The sequence below is a fragment of the Mya arenaria genome, chromosome 17, assembly GCF_026914265.1.
Source record: "Mya arenaria isolate MELC-2E11 chromosome 17, ASM2691426v1".
Lineage (NCBI taxonomy): Eukaryota > Metazoa > Mollusca > Bivalvia > Myida > Myidae > Mya > Mya arenaria.
The window spans coordinates 53,800,685-53,821,622 of record NC_069138.1 but is presented as its reverse complement, the minus strand read 5'-3'; the positions used below and the strand labels follow the sequence as shown (position 1 = coordinate 53,821,622).

At 33.5% G+C, this 20,938-nt stretch overlaps 1 protein-coding gene across 1 annotated transcript in view; it reads right to left on the bottom strand.

Annotated features, from left to right (window-relative positions):
• LOC128223985 (voltage-dependent calcium channel type A subunit alpha-1-like) overlaps positions 1–20,938 on the bottom strand; it is a 166,576-nt gene that overhangs the window by 35,693 nt on the left and 109,945 nt on the right. Inside the window, exons 8-22 of the mRNA XM_052933546.1 lie at positions 20,041–20,258; positions 19,170–19,273; positions 16,604–16,719; positions 15,869–15,928; positions 15,513–15,623; positions 15,017–15,098; positions 11,299–11,426; positions 10,582–10,694; positions 10,260–10,372; positions 9,729–9,860; positions 8,083–8,155; positions 5,979–6,096; positions 5,408–5,508; positions 3,097–3,135; positions 614–738 (exon numbers count right to left, since the gene is read on the bottom strand). Coding sequence (XP_052789506.1) covers positions 614–738; positions 3,097–3,135; positions 5,408–5,508; positions 5,979–6,096; positions 8,083–8,155; positions 9,729–9,860; positions 10,260–10,372; positions 10,582–10,694; positions 11,299–11,426; positions 15,017–15,098; positions 15,513–15,623; positions 15,869–15,928; positions 16,604–16,719; positions 19,170–19,273; positions 20,041–20,258 — 1,633 coding nt within the window. The remainder of the gene's footprint in view (positions 1–613; positions 739–3,096; positions 3,136–5,407; positions 5,509–5,978; positions 6,097–8,082; positions 8,156–9,728; positions 9,861–10,259; positions 10,373–10,581; positions 10,695–11,298; positions 11,427–15,016; positions 15,099–15,512; positions 15,624–15,868; positions 15,929–16,603; positions 16,720–19,169; positions 19,274–20,040; positions 20,259–20,938) is intronic.

Sequence of the window (20,938 nt, the reverse complement as noted above, 5' to 3'; positions counted from 1 at the left end):
AATTAGGTAGTGTACATCTGCTTTAGATTCAGTAAATTAAATGAAACATAGATAAATTTATATTTATTTTTAATAAAAAAGTGTTGAAGAAAATTACGTGCACATCTAATTGAAAATTGATAGGACAGCTCACATTCACACACACACACACGTTTGACCTTTGACATGTAATATGAGGAACCGTATAATCACGATGAAGATATTTCGTCTTTTTAAATTAATACCTAAATTCAAAAATAAAATATCTTGTTTGTAAAAGGTCATATTACATTAGGTTACATTTGCTGTATTTGTATTTTTCCAGATACCAAATGATAAACTAAAATGTCATTGTTACTCGATTTACTGATTAATTGTTTAAACATATATTTCATGAAAATACATTAAAACACATACACGTATATATACATGCTATATAGTATACATGTATCATCGTAAGGATGGAGAAGGTAGTTGAAAGCTAATATTGTTAACTCTTTCCTTCTTATGCCATTAAATGCGTATGGGTCGATGAAGAAAACAGAATGTATATAATAATTTTTATACTGGTATCTGAGATCATTAATAAGAGAACAAAGAGAGAATGAAATACGAAATTCGTATAGTAACTCACTAGTTGAAGTTTCCTATCTTGGTTTCGTCGTTATTTTGTGGCGAGGGTGGACAGATGTTAACCATTGGAGGAATACTGCCTGGCTGGAAATGGTTCTCGATGGCTTTCCCCACTTCCTCCCGTTTCTGCAGATCAAAGGTGAATTTGTTATTTGACCATATTTGGATACTTTGTTAGATCACTAAGGGATCTGACCCACAAATAAGCGAGTTCTCTGATACCTCCATTACACAAAATCTTATTTATTGAAACCTGATGACCCCATGTACTTTTGGGTTCATTTAAAAGAGTAAAGTTTGCTGAATACAAAATACAAACTAGATAATAACAACTATATTATACATATGATAACTGCAGATTATAAGTTGTCAAAGTGTGTTTCGACTGTATACAGAAAAAACCATTGATAACAAAGCTTGTTTGTAATATTGTTTTACATGTTTATCTTGCAATGGCATATTAAACACTTCCAAATGACCGCAGTAATACAGGGTCACCAGGCCTTCCAAACTCACATATTTGTGTATCAGATACCTCAATGCAGACATTTGGAATGGTATGTATATCGTCGCAATTTAGAAGTAAATTTATCATGTAGTCATGGCAACTAATTTTTCTTGTTTTCTAATTTACTGGAAGAGATTTGTAATATATTCAATATTTTTGTAATGAATAACATAGCATTGTATTTCAACAGTTTTAAATTTTAACTACAATTTTGGTTCAATTTTGTTTTATTAATTTGAATAAAAGACATATCTAAAATTATGTCCGATTTATTCATTAACAATACCAAGTTTGCTTCGTCAGTATGGACATATTTTTTCTTTAGTCAGCACCATTTTTCATTTATTTTTGTTTACTTTTCAGCTGTTTTTAAAAATGAAACTGAAAAATCTTAATTGCTTTATGAAAATACATGGAGATACTTTGCATTATATACGTATCGTTATGATGTTCTTTAAACAGTAACTGACACACATGCGCAATATTGTTCTAATTATTGTTTACCATCCATAAAAGCTGCACATAAAGCACCATTTTCCTTCTAAATTTTAACAAGCCCTCTATGTTTATATAAGGCAACTACTTGGAATTCTAAATACGGTGTATCTACGTGTTTCTAAATAAAATAGCTATTCAGAATAATAAAATAATATAATTGCAATTTCACATCTAATCTAATGCAAATGAAATATATGTAATCAATAATGCAGGAAAAATCAGCATAACTGTTTAAAATAGGTCGTTAACTCCGTTCAAACAATATGAAACAATCTTATCAAATTCATGATTATGGTCCATCACCTTTCACTTCAAATACAACATCCTAGGGTAAAGGGTTTTAAAAACAATGTGGTTTTATTCCTAGTTTAAGCATACGAACACAGGTCCAATAATTAATTAATATTACTTCAGAAAACCTCGGCCATTTTCCCTCGAAAACAACATCGGAAGTTAGTTCTGGCTTCCATAACTTTAATGTTGATATTTATTTTTTTGATGTTTACAACACATTGAACACACCCAAAAAGGTAATATATAACGTGTTCGCTGAAGTTCTTTAGCTACATCGGAAGTATATGGACGGTTTACAATGTTAGAACTCTTTACAATCAACTAAGCTGTAAATTATCGATTATTAATTTCAATCTAGCAAATTTATGATTTATAAAATAATACACTTCAAGGAATCAACGTGAATTTACTTATTTTAATTACAGTACAAGTTGTTATTGTAATTAATTTTACGAACTCCTTTTACTAATGCGCCCGGCTCCTCATATGGCGGAGATGGCCGAGGTGTTCCGATTGCTGGCAACTATTTTCGAGGTCAGTTTCTGAGCCAATACGAAAACTGCCGATCGTACCAATACTTGTTAAGGGAGATTACTGCATGAATCGGAATAAATCTCGCTTAAGAATCACACTGTTTTTAAGGAAATATACATGAGGGTCTTGTACTAGCACAAACACATGACGTCATATTTAACATCTTGGATTCTTGACATACGTCCTTATGTCGTGGCTCTGTTAACAGCATCAGTGCTTTCTAAGAAAAGTGAGTAAATAAAGAAGTTATAAAAAGGTTGATATATACATTTAAATGCTAAAAGAAACACTACTAAAATGTGCATAATAAAATGGTTGTATGGGTTAATTATAAACCATGCACAATTTGTTAAAATATGGGTGAGTACTGAATTCACAAAGCATCGGGAACAAGAGAATATGTAGGTAAAAGAAACAAACCGAAACTATGAAATACTGGTTAAACATTTAATATTTGCATTTGCAAATAAAGATAATACTTGGCAAAATTGTTAAGTGGACCGATTAATAATTATCCATCTTATTTTCCAATACGCATTATAATTATATTTAAATTTGCTGTGAAAATAGCAAAACAAGAGGGGGAAGGGGGAGAGAAAACAACGGGGGGCCATGCATTTAGCTCACTGGACAGACGGACAGACATTTACCAGGTTTAGAGGTATTTGCTCGTTGTACATGCTCAGCATCTTTTTGTGAGTAAGAAAATAGGTTAAGCATAAAATGTTCAGTAAATCTAAGAAAAACTAGACATAGAACAATTTAGCTGTCTGTCATTAAAGAGCTACCGTTATTTTACGTACGAGGGGAGTATTGGCAACTGCGGCGTGTGACGTTTACCTGTGTCTTGGTTGTAATAACAGTTTTATCCCTTAAAGTATTGAGCCGTGAAATCCAGTCTTGAAACACCTTCGTAAGCTCTTATTTTGATATACTGTTTATAAACTATTATCTTTTTAGAGCCCGTGAAATCGACCGGTCGGGCATCTTAAACGCTTTTTCTTCCTTCCTTTTTTCCAGGATGCCATCTAGCGTACGGTACAGAACAGCTGTTTCGCCATATTCATACTGGACGTTTCTAATGCAATTTTACTCAAGACAGCCACGAAATGTACAATATAAACTTTGCTCTTGTCCGATATTTTCGTCAGATTCAGCTATAGTTCAGCCAGTTTAATATAATAATAATAATAATAATAATAATAATAATAATAATAATAATAATAATAATAATAACAACAACTTCATGTAACGAAGGTTACATACTAAGTGTACAATCATTACAGAAATACTACTTATTTCCAGCATGGCCTTCACACAAAATACTGTTTGAAATACTGTAATGTTTTAAAAATTGCATATACATTGTTACTATTTGTGCATTTGGAAAACGCGTAAAACTTGGATTGGCTTATAGTTTTTTACACCGTGCAAGGGCAAATGATTTTGCAGTTACTTTTGTCACGCTCCTCGTAAAATTTAAGTCATAATTTTTATAAAGTAGCATACACTTAAAGGGACTCGCTCATCTTTTTGGACCAAAATGTTTTTATCACAGTAATGCATATGGAAACACTACTTTGATATGGAAATTGCAGAAGAAATATACAATTAATTAAAAAAAAGTATTAACCCGCCCTGGATGTAGTGAGAAGCAAACCCACGTCGGTACAGTCAAGAAAACATTAAAAAACGGACAACAAAACCACTCGCCCACATGGACTCTTACATACAATGAAGGATGATTTACACTTTAGGCCATTTGTTGAAAAATGTTAATAATGCTTTTCAAAATCGTGGACTTCAAAGACAATATTTAAGCATATATCAACAATTTTGAAGGATACAAGCTGTTAATATCCAAGTATTAACAATCCCAATGATTTGCCACACTTTATTTTGTCGTAAAAATGAATTTCAAAAACATGAGCGAGACCCTTTAAAGATAAAGCCCAGGAGCCGAAAACGTACTTAGGTAAAGGTTACTTAATAAAACTAAAGCCCACCTCAAAACTGGCATTTAAATAAACTAATCAAGAATAGCTGAAGAAAAAAATGTGGGGTTTTAAACTTTGGCATTTTAAATTGACATTCGTATTGCAAATTTTTACCATCCTATATTTGATCGTGAAGAGAATCGCACAGGCAAACTAATTTTGTGAAACTACAATGACAGCACTCCCGCTAAACAGGCGGTGAAAAGTGAGCAATATCAGCGTTCCTCTAGAAGTGATCACAACAAAACCCGCACCAGACAACTACTACTACTAAATATAGAAAATGGTCGGCATTCTATGTATCAGTAAATCCTGAAGCGCAGGTATATTAGGTATATCAGGGTTGGCATTCAATATTGCTCTTAATCGGATCTAAGAACGATGTAGCTAATCGGATTACTTGTTATTAATAACTGACAAATACTAATTAACAATATAGTCAATTAAGTCAATGACGTATGGCCATAAGATTGACTTAAGCCGCATATTGAACACCACCCAACGACTATTAACTAATTCACTTTACTTAAATAATTATAAGTGGTAAAACTCTTTTATTGGCCAATGAGAAGGAAGAATTTCCCGTTTTTTTCGGTAAATCAGCAGTCAGTTATTGATTTAAATCAGGTAAAGCGAGAGATATAAACAGAGTTGGCATATTAAGTATGTAGTTTACATAATTAATCGTTAACCACTAATCGTTAAAGATTGTAAGGTGGTGCTTTCACATAATAAATGGTCATGCGACATACTAACAACCTTTAACTTAAAAACTTAAAATACTCGTAATAATGACAGAGTCCTTGTTCATTTGAAGAGTGTTTAGGTTTCAGCACTAATATTGAAGTATATTTAATTTATATTTAAATATTAGGAATAAAAACAAAAGCAAAATGGCTTCAAGCATTGCGGCTTCATTTAAAAAAATCGTCAATGGTGGAGTCAAATCCACTTTAATATTCACCTCCTCTTTGGCAACCTCGGAGTCCTCTTCGTCTGCGGATAGTTCCTGTGCGTTGGCCAGATTGTCCACAGCGATAGCCAAGAACACGTTCAGCAGTGTGTCTTGTCATCAATTAAGGTAAATACATGTCTAAGTAAAAGTTCAATTATTATTATTATTATTATTATTATTATTATTATTATTATTATAATTATTATTATGATTATTATGGGAAACATTAAATGGAACGTATATTAGGATGACTCCCACGTGTCATGTGTAATTGCTAATATTACTCTCGCATAAATTGAAGTTACAAACTATGATCATTTAATATCTTTGGTTGGCATCAATACTCTAGAAATGCATTACTTCATTTTAAGTATTATCTTAACATCAAAAATAATGTGATAGAGATTCAAAGGTCATTTGTAAAATTAACAATACAACTGAAACAACAAGCATAAGCCCAGTAGCAATTCACGAGAGCCTTGTTTCGAGGCACAAGGTTAAGGCTTAGCAAACAATAATTGAGCGGCACACAAGACTACACACTATTTTGCTTAAAGTCAACATCGAACCCAAAGGATACAGTTGCCAAAGACAACGAGTATGATGAAGTAAGAGCAGAAGATCATGCCGTAGCCGTCAGAGTTACCGGACCTGATGCCGTTATACATCACCTCGTTCCAGTCCTCCCCTGTCAGAATCTGGGAAACAAAATTTGAATAATTGTTTAGAGAAAGAGTATTAATATTTGTAACAGAAGGCGACTTTAGAATAAAAATGTTTCGGCTATATTTGCTTCATTAAGTTGTACCCAAAACCGGAAATGACGTCATTTATAACAAGTAATGACTTCAGCGCCAGGTTACAAACATGACATGCATTTTAAGCAGTTAAATAATTGGTAAATAAAACCTTCTGTATATTTAAAAAAATAAAAATAACATATACTTGGCTGATATAAGATAAAGTATATCCGAGTCCTTACAGGCAGACGTCAACACGTTTTGATAGTACCGTGTTTAGAATCAATATGATTTGTTGTGTGTCTCTGTCAGAAATGGAGCTGTAGATTGTGGAAGGGCTAGCACTGTTACACTAGATCATTAACGGTAACATGGTTCTTTGTTGTACATATATTTGGATTTTTCGGCATGGCTTATTACTCTATCTCTACATGTCTTATATTTGTATATATCTTCATTCCATTTGGAATACATTTTTCTATTATTTTTGCAAATATATATATAAATATATATAAAGAATGGAGCCGACTGTCCACTTCCGAAACACGTTTTGACTTGAAAGCAACCAACTTTTATCAGTTTTTCTAAAGCATTCTTATTCAATCGTATCACTGCTATTAGAGTGTTGCAAATGTGTGTAAATATCACACTGATAATTGTAATCTATACATTCCCTCCACGCAATTAGTCTAGACAGAATAACTAATTTAATCAGTTGTAGGTTATATGTTGGTTGCAAATATATCTAAGGAAGGGGTATGTTTTAGCAAAGTCTGTGTAAATGTATAATACAACTTCTACTACAAAGAGGCTATTATTGTGTGTGTTTTTGTTTTATTTTTAAAGGATGTTGTGCTACGTTTTATTTAAGGAATGACTTGCGTGGTTAATGTCATTATCGGAGTATGAGCACGGTTGGGCTGGTTAATGTGTGTGGTGTCCTAAGAGCTCCACGCGTACTTTAATCAGCCCAACTGCGTTCATATCCCCAATGACAGCAATCATTACTTTAATCTAGAATTGTAAAAAATATGGAATTTCATTTAAGAAAACCTTACATTAATTCTATCCTTCCGATCCTGTATACAAAACGAACCGACGGTAACCGGAAACAGTTTATTATTTGAAGCCACGATAACGCGGGAAAAAATAGTCACTTCAAAACACTTTTTAACGTTAAATTGAAAAGCTAATGCATACAATTTAACAAATCATATATGAACACTTTTTAACATGTTAATTTAAGGTTTTCGTTGCTTGCAGACACAAACAATAACAATATAAACACATATAAAATTGAAATTAAACGTGATGAATATCGAATTCCGAATATATCTCAAGATGTTGCGTTTACCGTAAAATATTTGCAATTGCCAAAAGACCGTTCATTTAAGGAATTGAAGTTGAAGTGTTACTATAAATTTAAATATATAGCGAGAGATGAGACTTAAATAAATCAAACAAAACCATTTACTTTATTTTACCTGGAGGACTGTCAGCAAGCGATGGGGATTGTATCAAAGTGGTTTACTATATTTTACATGAAAGACTGCCAGCAAAGCGATGGGGGAATGTATCAAAAAGGTTTACTTTTTTACCTGGAGGGCTGTCAGCAAAGCGTTGGGGAATGTATCAAAGTGGTTTTCTATGTTTTACTTGGAAGACTATCAGCAAAGAAATGGGGAATGTATCAAAGTCTTTTCTATATTTAATCTGCAAGACTGTCAGCAAAGCGTTGAGGATTGTATCAAAGTGATTTACTAAGTTTTATCAGGAATACTGTCAGCAAAGCATTGGAGATGGTAACAAAGTGATTAACTATGTTTTACCTGGATGACTGTCAGCAAAGCGATGGGGAAGTATCAAATTGGTTTACTATATTTTACCTGGAAGAATGTCAGCAAAGTGATGAGGAATGTATCAAAGTGGTTTTCTATGTTTTACCTGGAAGACTGTCAGCAAAGCGATGGGGAATGTATCAAAGTGACTGGCTGGTCTCCCCTCCTCGAAATTCATTCTTGAAAATATAAAAAAGATACTACAATATACCGTTGCCTTATTTACTTCATTGTATTTTGCATTAAATTTGGTTCGGATATGACTATATAAATGAAATCATCAATTTGTTGGAAATCGGAACTGGTATTGCATAAAACACCAAGCGATTTGATGCGTCTGTGGTCTGTTTCTTGTGTTTGTAATTATGTATGTGGTGTTTATCCGTTTGTACTTCTCGTTCAATGTCGTTAGGGCCCATATCTAACGCTTTTAAAGAGGGTTCTTACTATTGAGTGTTTTGTCAACTGGGGTTGTCCCTGTAGTTTTCATTATAATACTACCATATAAATGTTTTACAATCATAACTTTACTAGCAAAACCTCAACATTTTGTGCACTGCTTAAGGCTTGTATTGCCTACACTGGATGGCCTCATATGTATAAACAAAAAAACCCATCTGGAAAACGAGGATTGAAACTGTCAATATTTTTCTTATATTTAATTTTAAATTTCTGTGTACCAAATCGAGACTTAAAAAAGTGAAAATAAAATCAAGCAAGATGTAGAAAATGCAGATTCAACTGGTTTTACTTTCACCCCTCGAAATGAAATACCAATTTATTGGAGACAAACAAGTACATTCCATTTCCGATTCTGAGAAAATATCGGACAGATAAGCTGTAATCTGTATACTTCCTCTACGTAATTAGTCTAGACGGGATAATTAATGAAACGAGGAGTTGGCTGCACGTGTGCAAACAAGGCAACACGTATCAAGGGTTCAGTGCAAGATAGGCGGTTACTTCTGCCATTGTTCTATGGAATAACGAATGTCTTTACCTAAGCCTTCGATACTGAAATCCAGGTGATTTCCAAACATTTGCAGTATTCACCAACAGATTTTATCGTTTGCTATAAATTTGTGTACTTTTCCTTTGTTAATTACATAAGCAAGATAAGACACGTGTTCTTTTGTTCAAGTAATTTTGAAAATGTGTTAAAACAATGGTAAACCATTAATTAGATTCATAACGACATTTTTCAAAAATATCATACCATAGAAAAAACATTGTTTCACATTTGTTTTCAAGCAGTAGGCCCCCTTGACCGTACAAACACAATAGTTTTAACAAAATCTTAAATACTTAACTGACATATGTTTCCTTAGATATTAAAACCTAAAGAGGTGATTTTGTGTATGTCTAACATGAAGATGTCAACAAAGAGTGTATGAATTAAATTAATTGTCAGGAGGATATCGGCGTACGTATATTGAAAGAATTCCATAAACCATAATAAAATATTCCATATTGGTTTCATATGATTTGCATTTTGGCTATTAATGTTGTAACATTTAATACTGAATAAAGGTTATGTATGTTATGTTATATACGATCGTTAGTGGCGAAGAGAACCGCTTCTCTTACAACACATCATGGTTTTACTCCCTCAAAAATAGACTATTACTAGTATCTACTAAGGAAATGCGATAAAGAGCGATTAATATAAGTTTGCATATGTTTTCAAAATCAAGATAAAATAAAAAAATGTATTTTTACAGTGGAGTAAAAGTAAAATGATTGTCCACTTACTCTCCGCCGAAGAGTTGCATTCCGAGTAAGGCAAATATGAGAATGAAGAGGAAGAGCAAGAAGAGGAGGCTGATGATGGACCTCATACTGTGGAGCAACGACACGACCAGGTTCCGCAAGTCCGCCCAGTATCTGAAATGGATTTAAAAATTTGTTGAGTAAACTATTAAGGTGAAATTCTTATCTAAAATCAATACATGTATAACAAACATAAATTTTGAGTGATAAACCTTCCACTGCTTACTAAAAAATGTGTTTATGGAAACGCACAAATATTAAATGAATGGTGAGTGCTAAAATATAAATAGTGATATATATCGTCTCATAAGGTAGAAATACCGTTTTTGCTGCACCTTTCTTTCATACTAAACACGGTATCCTTCATAAGAACCATTGTTTTCTACATCTATTCATCCGTTTAATAAGAGTGCATCTTTAAGCAAAGCAGGGAGAGAACACTAATGTTTATCCTTAAGAACAGACTCAGCTATTGACGTAAAAATACGGACGGTGACAATATGCTCAATTTACCTTGTGACTTTAAATATTCTTAGCAGTCTCACAGCTCGTAAGGCGCTGATACCGAACGATGATCCCTGCTTGAACTCTGACCACACCACTTCAAAAATACTACCTATTATCACCTACAAAGAAAACAACATAAAAAGCAAAATATCAAAATTGTAACATATTTTACAATGTGTGTTTAAAAACACTTAACTGTATATGTCTTACACATTTCAGGTCCGTTAAATTCAATGATATTGGTTTAGAAACTACGCGGAAATTACTACTAGCCAAACACCAACTCTGTTCTTGAAATACTAACAGTACTATAAGTCTTTATACTTACAACACAGTCAAATATATTGAAAGAAGACTTGAAGTATATGCAAACTCCCAATCCGTACATTTTGACAACCATCTCTAACATAAACAGTCCCAAAAATACAAACTCTGTGACATCTGAAAAATAAGCAAACGGACCATTTAGTAGACGAATAAAATAAAACAACAGTGACAAGTCATATAACTTTCGTATGGTCTAGATATCTGTTTACTGTCGTGTTTTGGTTACTTAAATAGCGTTTTAAGGCAATTGTATAATTGAGATTTATTCCTTGATTTGACCAAAGTTAGCCAAATGACTATTGATTGGTCAATATACATCCGGTATAAAAATACGCACAACTCCCAAATCAAATAATTAAGATGGTTAAACTACCCTAAAGTTTACATGTGTAATTAACCAATTATGTTACAACATGTCTATCACAGAACAGCTTAATGACAAAAATGGCAAATAAATCCAAATGAGTCCTAGTGCTTAACCAAGCGCACAAACGACATTTAAAACAGACCATATACGGAATTAAAATGTTAATATATATAACCTTTACTTCCCTTTAAAATAGTGTAGACTTCATTTATTTTACAACGATTGTGGGGAAGTTAAATTAACTTAGTCCATGCAATGAATCAAATCCGTGACGCTTTTGTGAGAAGCAAGTGCGCTAACCACTGCGCAAACCGTACAAATGTATGCTTTTAATCTAAAAATGACACTTACATAGGAATTCTGTGTGCCACGTTGGTTGACCATAATGCTCTGACGTGAGAGACAAAGTGTTTAAAAACACTAGCACTATCACTGCCCAGTAGAATGTTTGACTTTTGATCGCCTTTCGAACTGCTAATCTGTAAAAAAATCAGACAAGTTATTAAATATGTCTTAACTGAATTTCAAAATCATCATCCCATTTCGTCTAATCAAAAACATAGTTACTGTTTTAGTAAACATACACATTAATTGTTCTATGTAATGAAATATATATTCAGAACAGATCATCACATCTCTATTTCTTTAATATGTTTTATAACAATGTATTAGGCATATAAATAATAATGTCAGTCAACATAGGTAAATGACAATTTTACTAACTGTACAACTAGCATGCGTACTGTTACAGATCATAGTATTGTTATATTTGGAGATACTAATATCGAACTGTTACAAAGCGAACTCAAGTTCAACACACTATGTGTTCTACGATGCTACTTATGGAGCCTACTGCAAAGAAACTCGAGGTTGTTAAACGGACCGTCCCTGATGTTGAGAAAAACTCGTGGTCAAATAGCATTGAATGTTTGAACGTTAAATAGCTCTATTATATTATATACAAGCATTGCTACTTCTATTGTAATAACGATATCATGCAATATAATATTTTATATTCTTATCAACGAAAGGTTGATTGAAATTGCAGTTGGAGATCAGTTTAAAGTATTCAAATCCAGAATACCATATTAAAGGGACTAGACACCACATGATACAATTGAAAGAAAAAAAAGAAAATTGTCAAAAACTTATATAAAATTGTCATTGTTGTGTACATTGAATCTTACTTACTGATGTATCTCTTAAGACACATGAATCTTTCGCACTTTATGCGCATTTTTCCAATTCGAAGTTTACTAGGGTTGTCTTTCCACGTAAATCGAAGCAAGTTAAAAAATAGCGACGGTATACTTATCTGTACTCATTAACATATATAAAACTGGGAAACCGTAATGGGTTATTTTAAACGGGAAAACACAGATGAGACAGCAACACGATTGTTTAAACCATGTAAAATGATGTATTATCGGCCTCCTGCTAGCTCGCATTGGCATTTTTAAGCTCGTTTTGAGGAAATAATATACTTGACGATGTTTTGACCATCTGGTATCTAGTCCCTTTAAAGCAGATTCTATTCTCGTTGGCGCTCGTCATATCTAGCATGCACAGGTGAAGAATGTTTGGGAAATGAAAATGATTTCTGACCCGAATTCTTAAGCTCATAACTCATAATGATTTTACAAGTTAGTGCACTGATTGTTACAGTAGTTAAACAATATTTTATATACATGTATTTTTGTGTTTGTGTTTCAAGTTTTACGAGCGTTGAAATGTTTTATGGCGGCGATACGCTGCTGCATATACATCTTGTGCATCTTAACAGAGATCTTATGTGAATGTTTGACAATTGTGGTCATATTAAATATTGTTTTTATCCTTGGGCACGCCTCTCAGATTCTATTCAGTCCATTGGTCAGTTATTTTTACAGTCCAATCAAAACACTTGCATTTTAGTCTTACATTTGAGTGAAATCTAAGGGCCTGTATTCAATAGAATCTTATCCTTATCTTTAGAAATGTCTAAGTAACTCCAGTCAAGCTATTTGTCAGCTCACTATACAGGCCAATCAAAACACTCCGTGACTTATATTTAATTAAAGTTCAATCTAAGTTGCTTATTGAATACGACCCCTGCAGGACTTGTCCCAGTAGCTGTCACTGTATTATTGCAAATAAAAAATGACTTCATAATGCATTAAGTGCAGCGTTAGTATTGTGTTGTGTTTTTGATGATCTATAATGATTCTGGTAGTATGCTTGCCATGAATGACACGATTACTTGTATGAGTCTGGAAGTATGCTTGCCATGAATGACACGATTACTTGTATGAGTCTGGAAGTGTGCTTGCCATGAATGACACGATTACTTGTATGAGTCTGGAAGTGTGCTTGCCATGAATGACACAATTACTTGTATGAGTCTAGAAGTGTGCTTGCCATGAATGACACAACTACTTGTATGAGTCTGGAAGTGTGCTTGCCATGAATGACACAACTACTTGTATGAGTCTGGAAGTGTGCTTGCCATGAATGACACAACTACTTGTATGAGTCTGGAAGTATGCTTGCCATGAATGACACAACTACTTGTATGAGTCTGGAAGTATGCTTGCCATGAATGACACAACTACTTGTATGAGTCTGGAAGTATGCTTGCCATGAATGACACAACTACTTGTATGAGTCTGGAAGTATGCTTGCCATGAATGACACAACTACTTGTATGAGTCTGGAAGTATGCTTGCCATGAATGACACAACTACTTGTATGAGTCTGGAAGTGTGCTTGCCATGAATGACACAATTACTTGTATGAGTCTGGAAGTGTGCTTGCCATGAATGACACAATTACTTGTATGAGTCTGGAAGTGTGCTTGCCATGAATGACACAACTACTTGTATGAGTCTGGAAGTATGCTTGCCATGAATGACACAACTACTTGTATGAGTCTGGAAGTATGCTTGCCATGAATGACACAACTACTTGTATGAGTCTATGAGTATGCTTGCCATGAATGACACAACTACTTGTATGAGTCTATGAGTATGCTTGCCATGAATGACACAACTACTTGTATGAGTCTGGAAGTATGCTTGCCATGAATGACACAACTACTTGTATGAGTCTGGAAGTATGCTTGCCATGAATGACACAACTACTTGTATGAGTCTGGAAGTATGCTTGCCATGAATGACACAACTACTTGTATGAGTCTGGAAGTATGCTTGCCATGAATGACACAACTACTTGTATGAGTCTGGAAGTATGCTTGCCATGAATGACACAACTACTTGTATGAGTCTGGAAGTATGCTTGCCATGAATGACACAATTACTTGTATGAGTCTGGAAGTATGCTTGCCATGAATGACACAATTACTTGTATGAGTCTGGAAGTATGCTTGCCATGAATGACACAATTACTTGTATGAGTCTGGAAGTATGCTTGCCATGAATGACACAACTACTTGTATGAGTCTGGAAGTATGCTTGCCATGAATGACACAATTACTTGTATGAGTCTGGAAGTATGCTTGCCATGAATGACACAATTACTTGTGAATATTTAGACACGGGGATTGTTCTACTCACTGTGTGGAATGTCTGGCGAAATGGAAATCAATAGGGTTATAACAAAGCCGCCACAACGCTTGATGCAATTAGGAAATACTATTGATCTCATCATTGATATTGAAATTCAGATTAAAAAAACACAAACTGTTGGTTTAAAGTAAAACAAACATTAGCAAGAATAAACAACTTTATGTAAATATTCTGTAATGTCCCCAAACGGACGCTTAAACACACTCTTTGGATATAGGCACATGTTCATGACAATAAAGTTCCTTAATTGTATAACAGTTTTGAATTCTTAATGTCTTGATAGTGAAACACAAACAAAATAGTTCTATTATAGTTGATGCAGCAAAGCAAACACATTTAAAAGTGTGGTCTGACCGACGCCGCTATCTATAATCAAGTGTGTTTTTAGGCAACCAAGTAATGCAATTGTAGTAGATTTACCTCCCTTGAACAATAACCGGAATAAGAAGGCCTTGTTCTAATGAAAAGTGCATTAAAACAAATATGTACGAACAAGATTGAATTACCTGCAGCGTTTCTCAAATTTCCAAAACCGTGCCCATTTTCCTGTTGAATTGGTTCTTCTAAAATTTCTACCTAATGCGTTTCCTGTAAAATACAAAGCATTACGTGGAAGATATGTTAAAAACTACAACGTGATTGTCAATCATTTATTAATTATTATAAATACGAATATCCAACATTGTTTGAACACTTCTCCATCCATATTAAAGACCGAACACGGGTTGTATTTAATGTTGGTTTTAATTAGATCTTCGAACGATGTAGCTCATCGAATTGCTATATAAATAACGGACCTATATAGCGAATGAAGTCAATGATGTATGACCATACAATTGAAGTTGCGTATTAAACACCACCCCTGTGAAACTGTATGTCCTGAGCTCACTGATGAATACGATCAGGTTTTACCAAAAAGTCAACCAGTTTACATGGGTATATATTTCAGCATGTCTGCCCATTAATGTATTTGTATCTCGTTTCAAGCTACATCAGAAGTACCTATATTCAAATCAGTGAGTAGATCATCATCATTGTCGTCATTGTTATCATCGTCGTTGTATCTACCCTCTTGTAACTGTTTCATTTTTCTGGCTGCTGCTCGGCGCCGGGCTATAAAATGTAAAACGAACAAATAAAACATAGCAAAAACACACCAAAACTGTCACAAACGAAAGTAGAGTCGTATTCCTTTGTACGTCTGTGTATTACTGTGTGCCAATTAATTACCTTTATATTTGAATATTTGACTCCTTGGCTTGTCTATGTATTTTTATTGTATTATGCAATGATACGAGTATAAACCTATTATTTTGTCGTGTAACCCTCAACAAAAACACCTTCCGTATGTTGCTTACCTTCTATGATTTTAATTTTCTCTTCGTCTGTAGTTCTTTCTTCGTTGAGTATTACTTCTTCTGTAATGGACATTACTCATCAAGTTGAAGTTACCAACCAAAAAAGCTTTTTTTCAACATTATCTTTATAGCCTAACACAAATGCATTGGACTGGCCACCAATATACGTGTTAGGCATCAGAATTACAGGAACTGATTTCATTTAAAAAAAAACATTTCTTTGTGTTGATTGGTTTATATCCATAATTGGGATAATTCATTGCATTACTCTTTCTAGACTTAAAAGTAAGTTTTAGTAAGCAGGGGCCATGTTGACGAACATTTTCAAGTCCAAGTCTATACTCGAACTCAGAAAAGCACTTCTATTAAATTACAAACAATCTTCGTTATTCCATCGTTTTACAAAGATTAATGCAAATAATTGTAAAGTTTCGAATAGTAACAAATTCATAAAATTGTATAAAAAAAAACTCTACTAGATATAAAGTTACAATGAAATAAAGTTTTGCATTTTGGCCACTTGAGTCTGAACTCAGACTTGAAACTGCTAGTAATCACAGCCCAAGGGGTCTTATCCACTTACGGTTTAATTATAAACTACAGACTCAAACTCAGAAAATAGAAAACATTTCGGACTGTTATTGTTCTTCAAACAGCAATGGTAGAATCAAATTAAGATTTTGCAGTCACAGCTTCAATGCATTGTAAAAAGGCCAGGACAGATCAATGACTTGCCTGCTTTACATATCCATTCTAAGTAGCCATTTAACTCCCGGTCCAGCTGCTGCCGCCGACGTAATTTGAAAAAAGCTCTACGGTTTTCTACGCGTTCTCTCTCTTTGGCAAATTCGCTGAAAATGAACAGAGTAGTGTATTCATTAAGAAATGGAATTGTAAATTGCTTTTCAAACGCAATACAATTACTTCGAAAATTATTTTTGATAAAAGAACACATTTTCAGCTCATTGAATCCATGACATATAATTTACAGGGAATTTAGTGAGTTGAAAATGCTTTCGTTTATCAAAACTTATTCTTGAAGTACATGTATTTTAATTATCACAGAGATCTTCGTTCCATTTCATTCGTTATTTCAGCAACACCCTCTCTAATCGCAAAAGGAATTCAGTTGTAAACTATTCAGATATAGATATTCTTACACTTGATACAGTTTATGATGTACTTTCTCATGCACTCATTAAAGGGTCTCAACCAATTCGTTAAATTGAAAGTTGAAACCCATTTATTATTGAAGAAAATAAAAATACATAGATTTCAATGCAATTTAATATTTTCTAACAAGGATTTGCGTTTTTCACGTGGACTATTCTCCTTTGATTGTTTTAATTGACTTCGCCTATAGCTACATTGCCAAATATGGAAGTAAAGTGTTTTTATTGTCATCATACTTACCATTGTAAGTATATATATATCGACATTGCTAAGTGTAATGTTCAATTCAATTCATATAAACATTAAACAGAACTGGACATATATGTAAATATTGATTTGACCCAAAGGACCACCATTATTCTGGGTTATCAGAAAATACATTTAAAACACACACCTTTTATTGAACAAAATGATTAGCTTGAGGATTTGCAATCTTAATAAACTTCAATAAAACGACATGTGGGAAATCTCGAAAAGTCAGTTAAATTCATGGTTATAGCTCAACCAGTAAACAGCAGAGTACAAAAACATTACACTTGATGGTGATTGAATGTGGTCTGTGATGCATTTTTCAATCAAACGGATCACTAGATAGCATCATGCCCAAATATCTCGAACAAGTTTAAGCCCAATATAACGGGATTAACTAAGCTCAATATTTTTGTTTAAGTATATTTTGTGAACTATTTATATTTTGAAGAGTATTAAGACATTTTAAGGAAATTATTATAAAGATAATTACGATAAACTTTTTTTTAAAATAAGTTTTAATTAAGTATTTTGACTATATAAAATAAAAGATTGTTTTTCTTAATTTTTCGAGATATTGGGCCTATAGTATTTAAAACAACCTTTTTACTCTTTAAGCATTAAATTAATTAATAAGTTTTTTTCTTATGACATTATAAGACATAAATGTCTTTTTCCCACTCTATATACTCCATACGTAAACTTAAGTAGAAATGGATGTTAAGATTTAGAATATTTCCATCTGCTTTTGTTTTATCTCTTCACCTGTATTGTTAGGAATTTCATGTTTATACTTTATTAATACAACCATATCACGTTGATTCGATTGTAGTATACTATATGTATACTGTTTTGTGTAGATGCATTGCTCATGTTGCCATATACAGTGGCCTGAGATTCTCAGTAAAGTAAACATGACTTGACTTATATTCGTCACCTTCTTCTGATAACAGTCATTGAGACCATCTCACAAACGCACTTATCATAGGATCTCCTTTTGAAAGCAACATTTCTGATGGAAACTTCACTGGTCATATTATGCAAAGTTTATTTGATTTTGTTTGTAAAAAATACAATTCATTTTCGTGACACCCACCATACATGTAATTGAAATTCATGATTCTAATTCTAACGATATATGTCGTACACTTATTGAAAATATGACCCTGTTGTCTTTATCATATATGTTTGGTGAATGCAATCGAGGTGCCGGAAACTAGAAGATATTGACTTGCTCTGCAAATCACTACAGTCCTGCACAAATGCAAGGAGTTCTCCAAAAACCTTCGAAGAAATCAGCTTAATTAATTTAGCTTGTTCTTAATTTAATTTGATTTCCAGCACCGAACGTCGTAATCAGAGTAACTGTCTGTCATCAAAATGTCATTATTTACAAGCCAAATTAGAATCCTAACAAAAGAAAACCCTGATCAGATTTTGGTAATATATCAAGAGGTTTTGATGACATTGGCTATAGACAATTGACCTTGTTCTACATTTTCGGAAGGTCCAACTTCGAATAATAAAAAAAAATATCCGTAATTCTGGTTTAAAATTGCATCTTTTGCCAAAAAAAAAGAAAAGAAAAGAAAAAGACTATGATAAAAGGTATATACTATTGTTTTAAATGCTGTAAATATAATAACACAACCCATAAATCAGGTATATGGTATTCTGTATAGGGTTGGTAAAAATAAGTAACTATTACTATTGAAGTTCACCATTTCCGTGACAAAGCCAAATCCTGGAATTAAATATGTAAACCAATGACTGACATGCTGATTACTCACCCGCTTAGCACACCAAGGATTAAGTTAAGCATGAAGTTACTCACCCGCTAAGCACACCAAGGACTAAGTTAAGCATGAAGATTACTCACCCGCTAAGCACACCAAGGACTAAGTTGAGCATGAAGAATGAGCCGAGTATGATGAGCGGGTAAAAGTAGATCCAATTAAACCATTTCCCCATTGCGTCGTTTGTCTAAAGATAAAAGAGCATACATGGAATAATAAAACTTATGGCTAACTTGTGTATTCGGATTAGCTTTTATAAGCAAAGCCAGAATATGATATTTGTCCTTTACAATCATGCTTTCATTTGAAATAAATGATAAAAAAAAGTGCACAGAGTTCTGATTTTTAGTCAACTGAAATCTGGCGTGAATTCTTCCAAGCCCATAAAAAACTGCTCTGTAATATTTGCTCGATGTCCAATTATCACACAAGTTTACATCGTAAGCCTGAACACAATTAAAACATAACATTTTTAACACATCTATTTCATGGAATATATATATATATATAGTCAAAATCCGTTGACTCAATTTTGCTTCGCTCAATTTCGTTTTTGGCTCGTACTGTATGTCAAGGACATATTTAGATTTACTCTTTGTAAGCATTCCCGCTTGGCTCAATATTCGCGAGGCTCGAAGTATTAAGGTCGGTTCCTGGGTTTCGACTGTATATATCTTTGTTTTAGCAGCCCCCCCCCCCTCCTTCTAGTTAAATGTAAATGTGGATTTTATTAACAAATTAAGCATTGCATACGCATAATTAATTTAATAATACAGTCGAAATCCTTTGGCTCGAACTAGATGTATCCGGATGCCCGATTTCTTTAAACTGAAGTTAAACATTCCCGTTTGGGTGGAATTTTCTTGAGGTATTTGAGTCGGTCTGTGGCATTTCGAGCAAACGGGGTTCGACTGTACTTACATTAATACACATATAAAATGTAATAATACTTACATAATATAAAATATCAGTCCATCCTTCCATTGTAAAACACTGAAACACAGTTAACATTGCATATCCTATATTATCAAAACTAGTAATTCCATAGTTTGGCCCGCTCCAGTACGGTCTACACTTGGAGACATTTGCTTGGCACCTGTAGCCCACTAGAACTGTACTGACATCTATGGTGCAGGGTCGTATGGAATTCTCGTCACCCAAATCTATGTCATCTGAAAGCATAAGAAAAGTAGTACCTGTTATAAAAGACGCGACGTCTATCTTTTCAGTTGGCCGGCCAAGGAGTGAAAAAGAAACTGTTACACTAGTTTCTAGTTCGTCTTTAATGTTAGTTAGAAAACCCTCATTTTTTTCATTTAAACACAATTTATAAAAAAGGAGTAACGCTAAGAGGTTAAAATGCAAGATGTAATTACATGTAAAAAATTGTGCATTTAAACTATGTCCAATGTTAACAATTTATGCCTGCCAATCTGTATGTTAGACACCGTATGTAAAGTTTCTTTGACCTATTTTCGGTCTGTTAATTGTAATCTAATTCAACTGAAGTTACTTGGAGCTCATTAGCAAGGATAACCTTTGTTTTGTTCTAAGCAAATAACAGATTATTGTTAACTATGTTCTAGTCTGAGAGTCTGTCTGGTAATGACCATACCATATCAAATCTGACTTTTCTATACATCATGGAACCCATAGTTGAAAACTTGAAATCCCTTTGTATTGGCCTTGGAGTCGGTCAAAACACTTCGTTAAATTGCTTGCCCCTTGACATATCTTTACATGTCTTTTTGAGTCGATATTATATCTGATAGGAACATGCAAATGCATGTTGGTGTGTGAGTGGGTCTGTCCATCTTGTTTGTTTCAATATCAGGGTAAGAAATCACGTGAC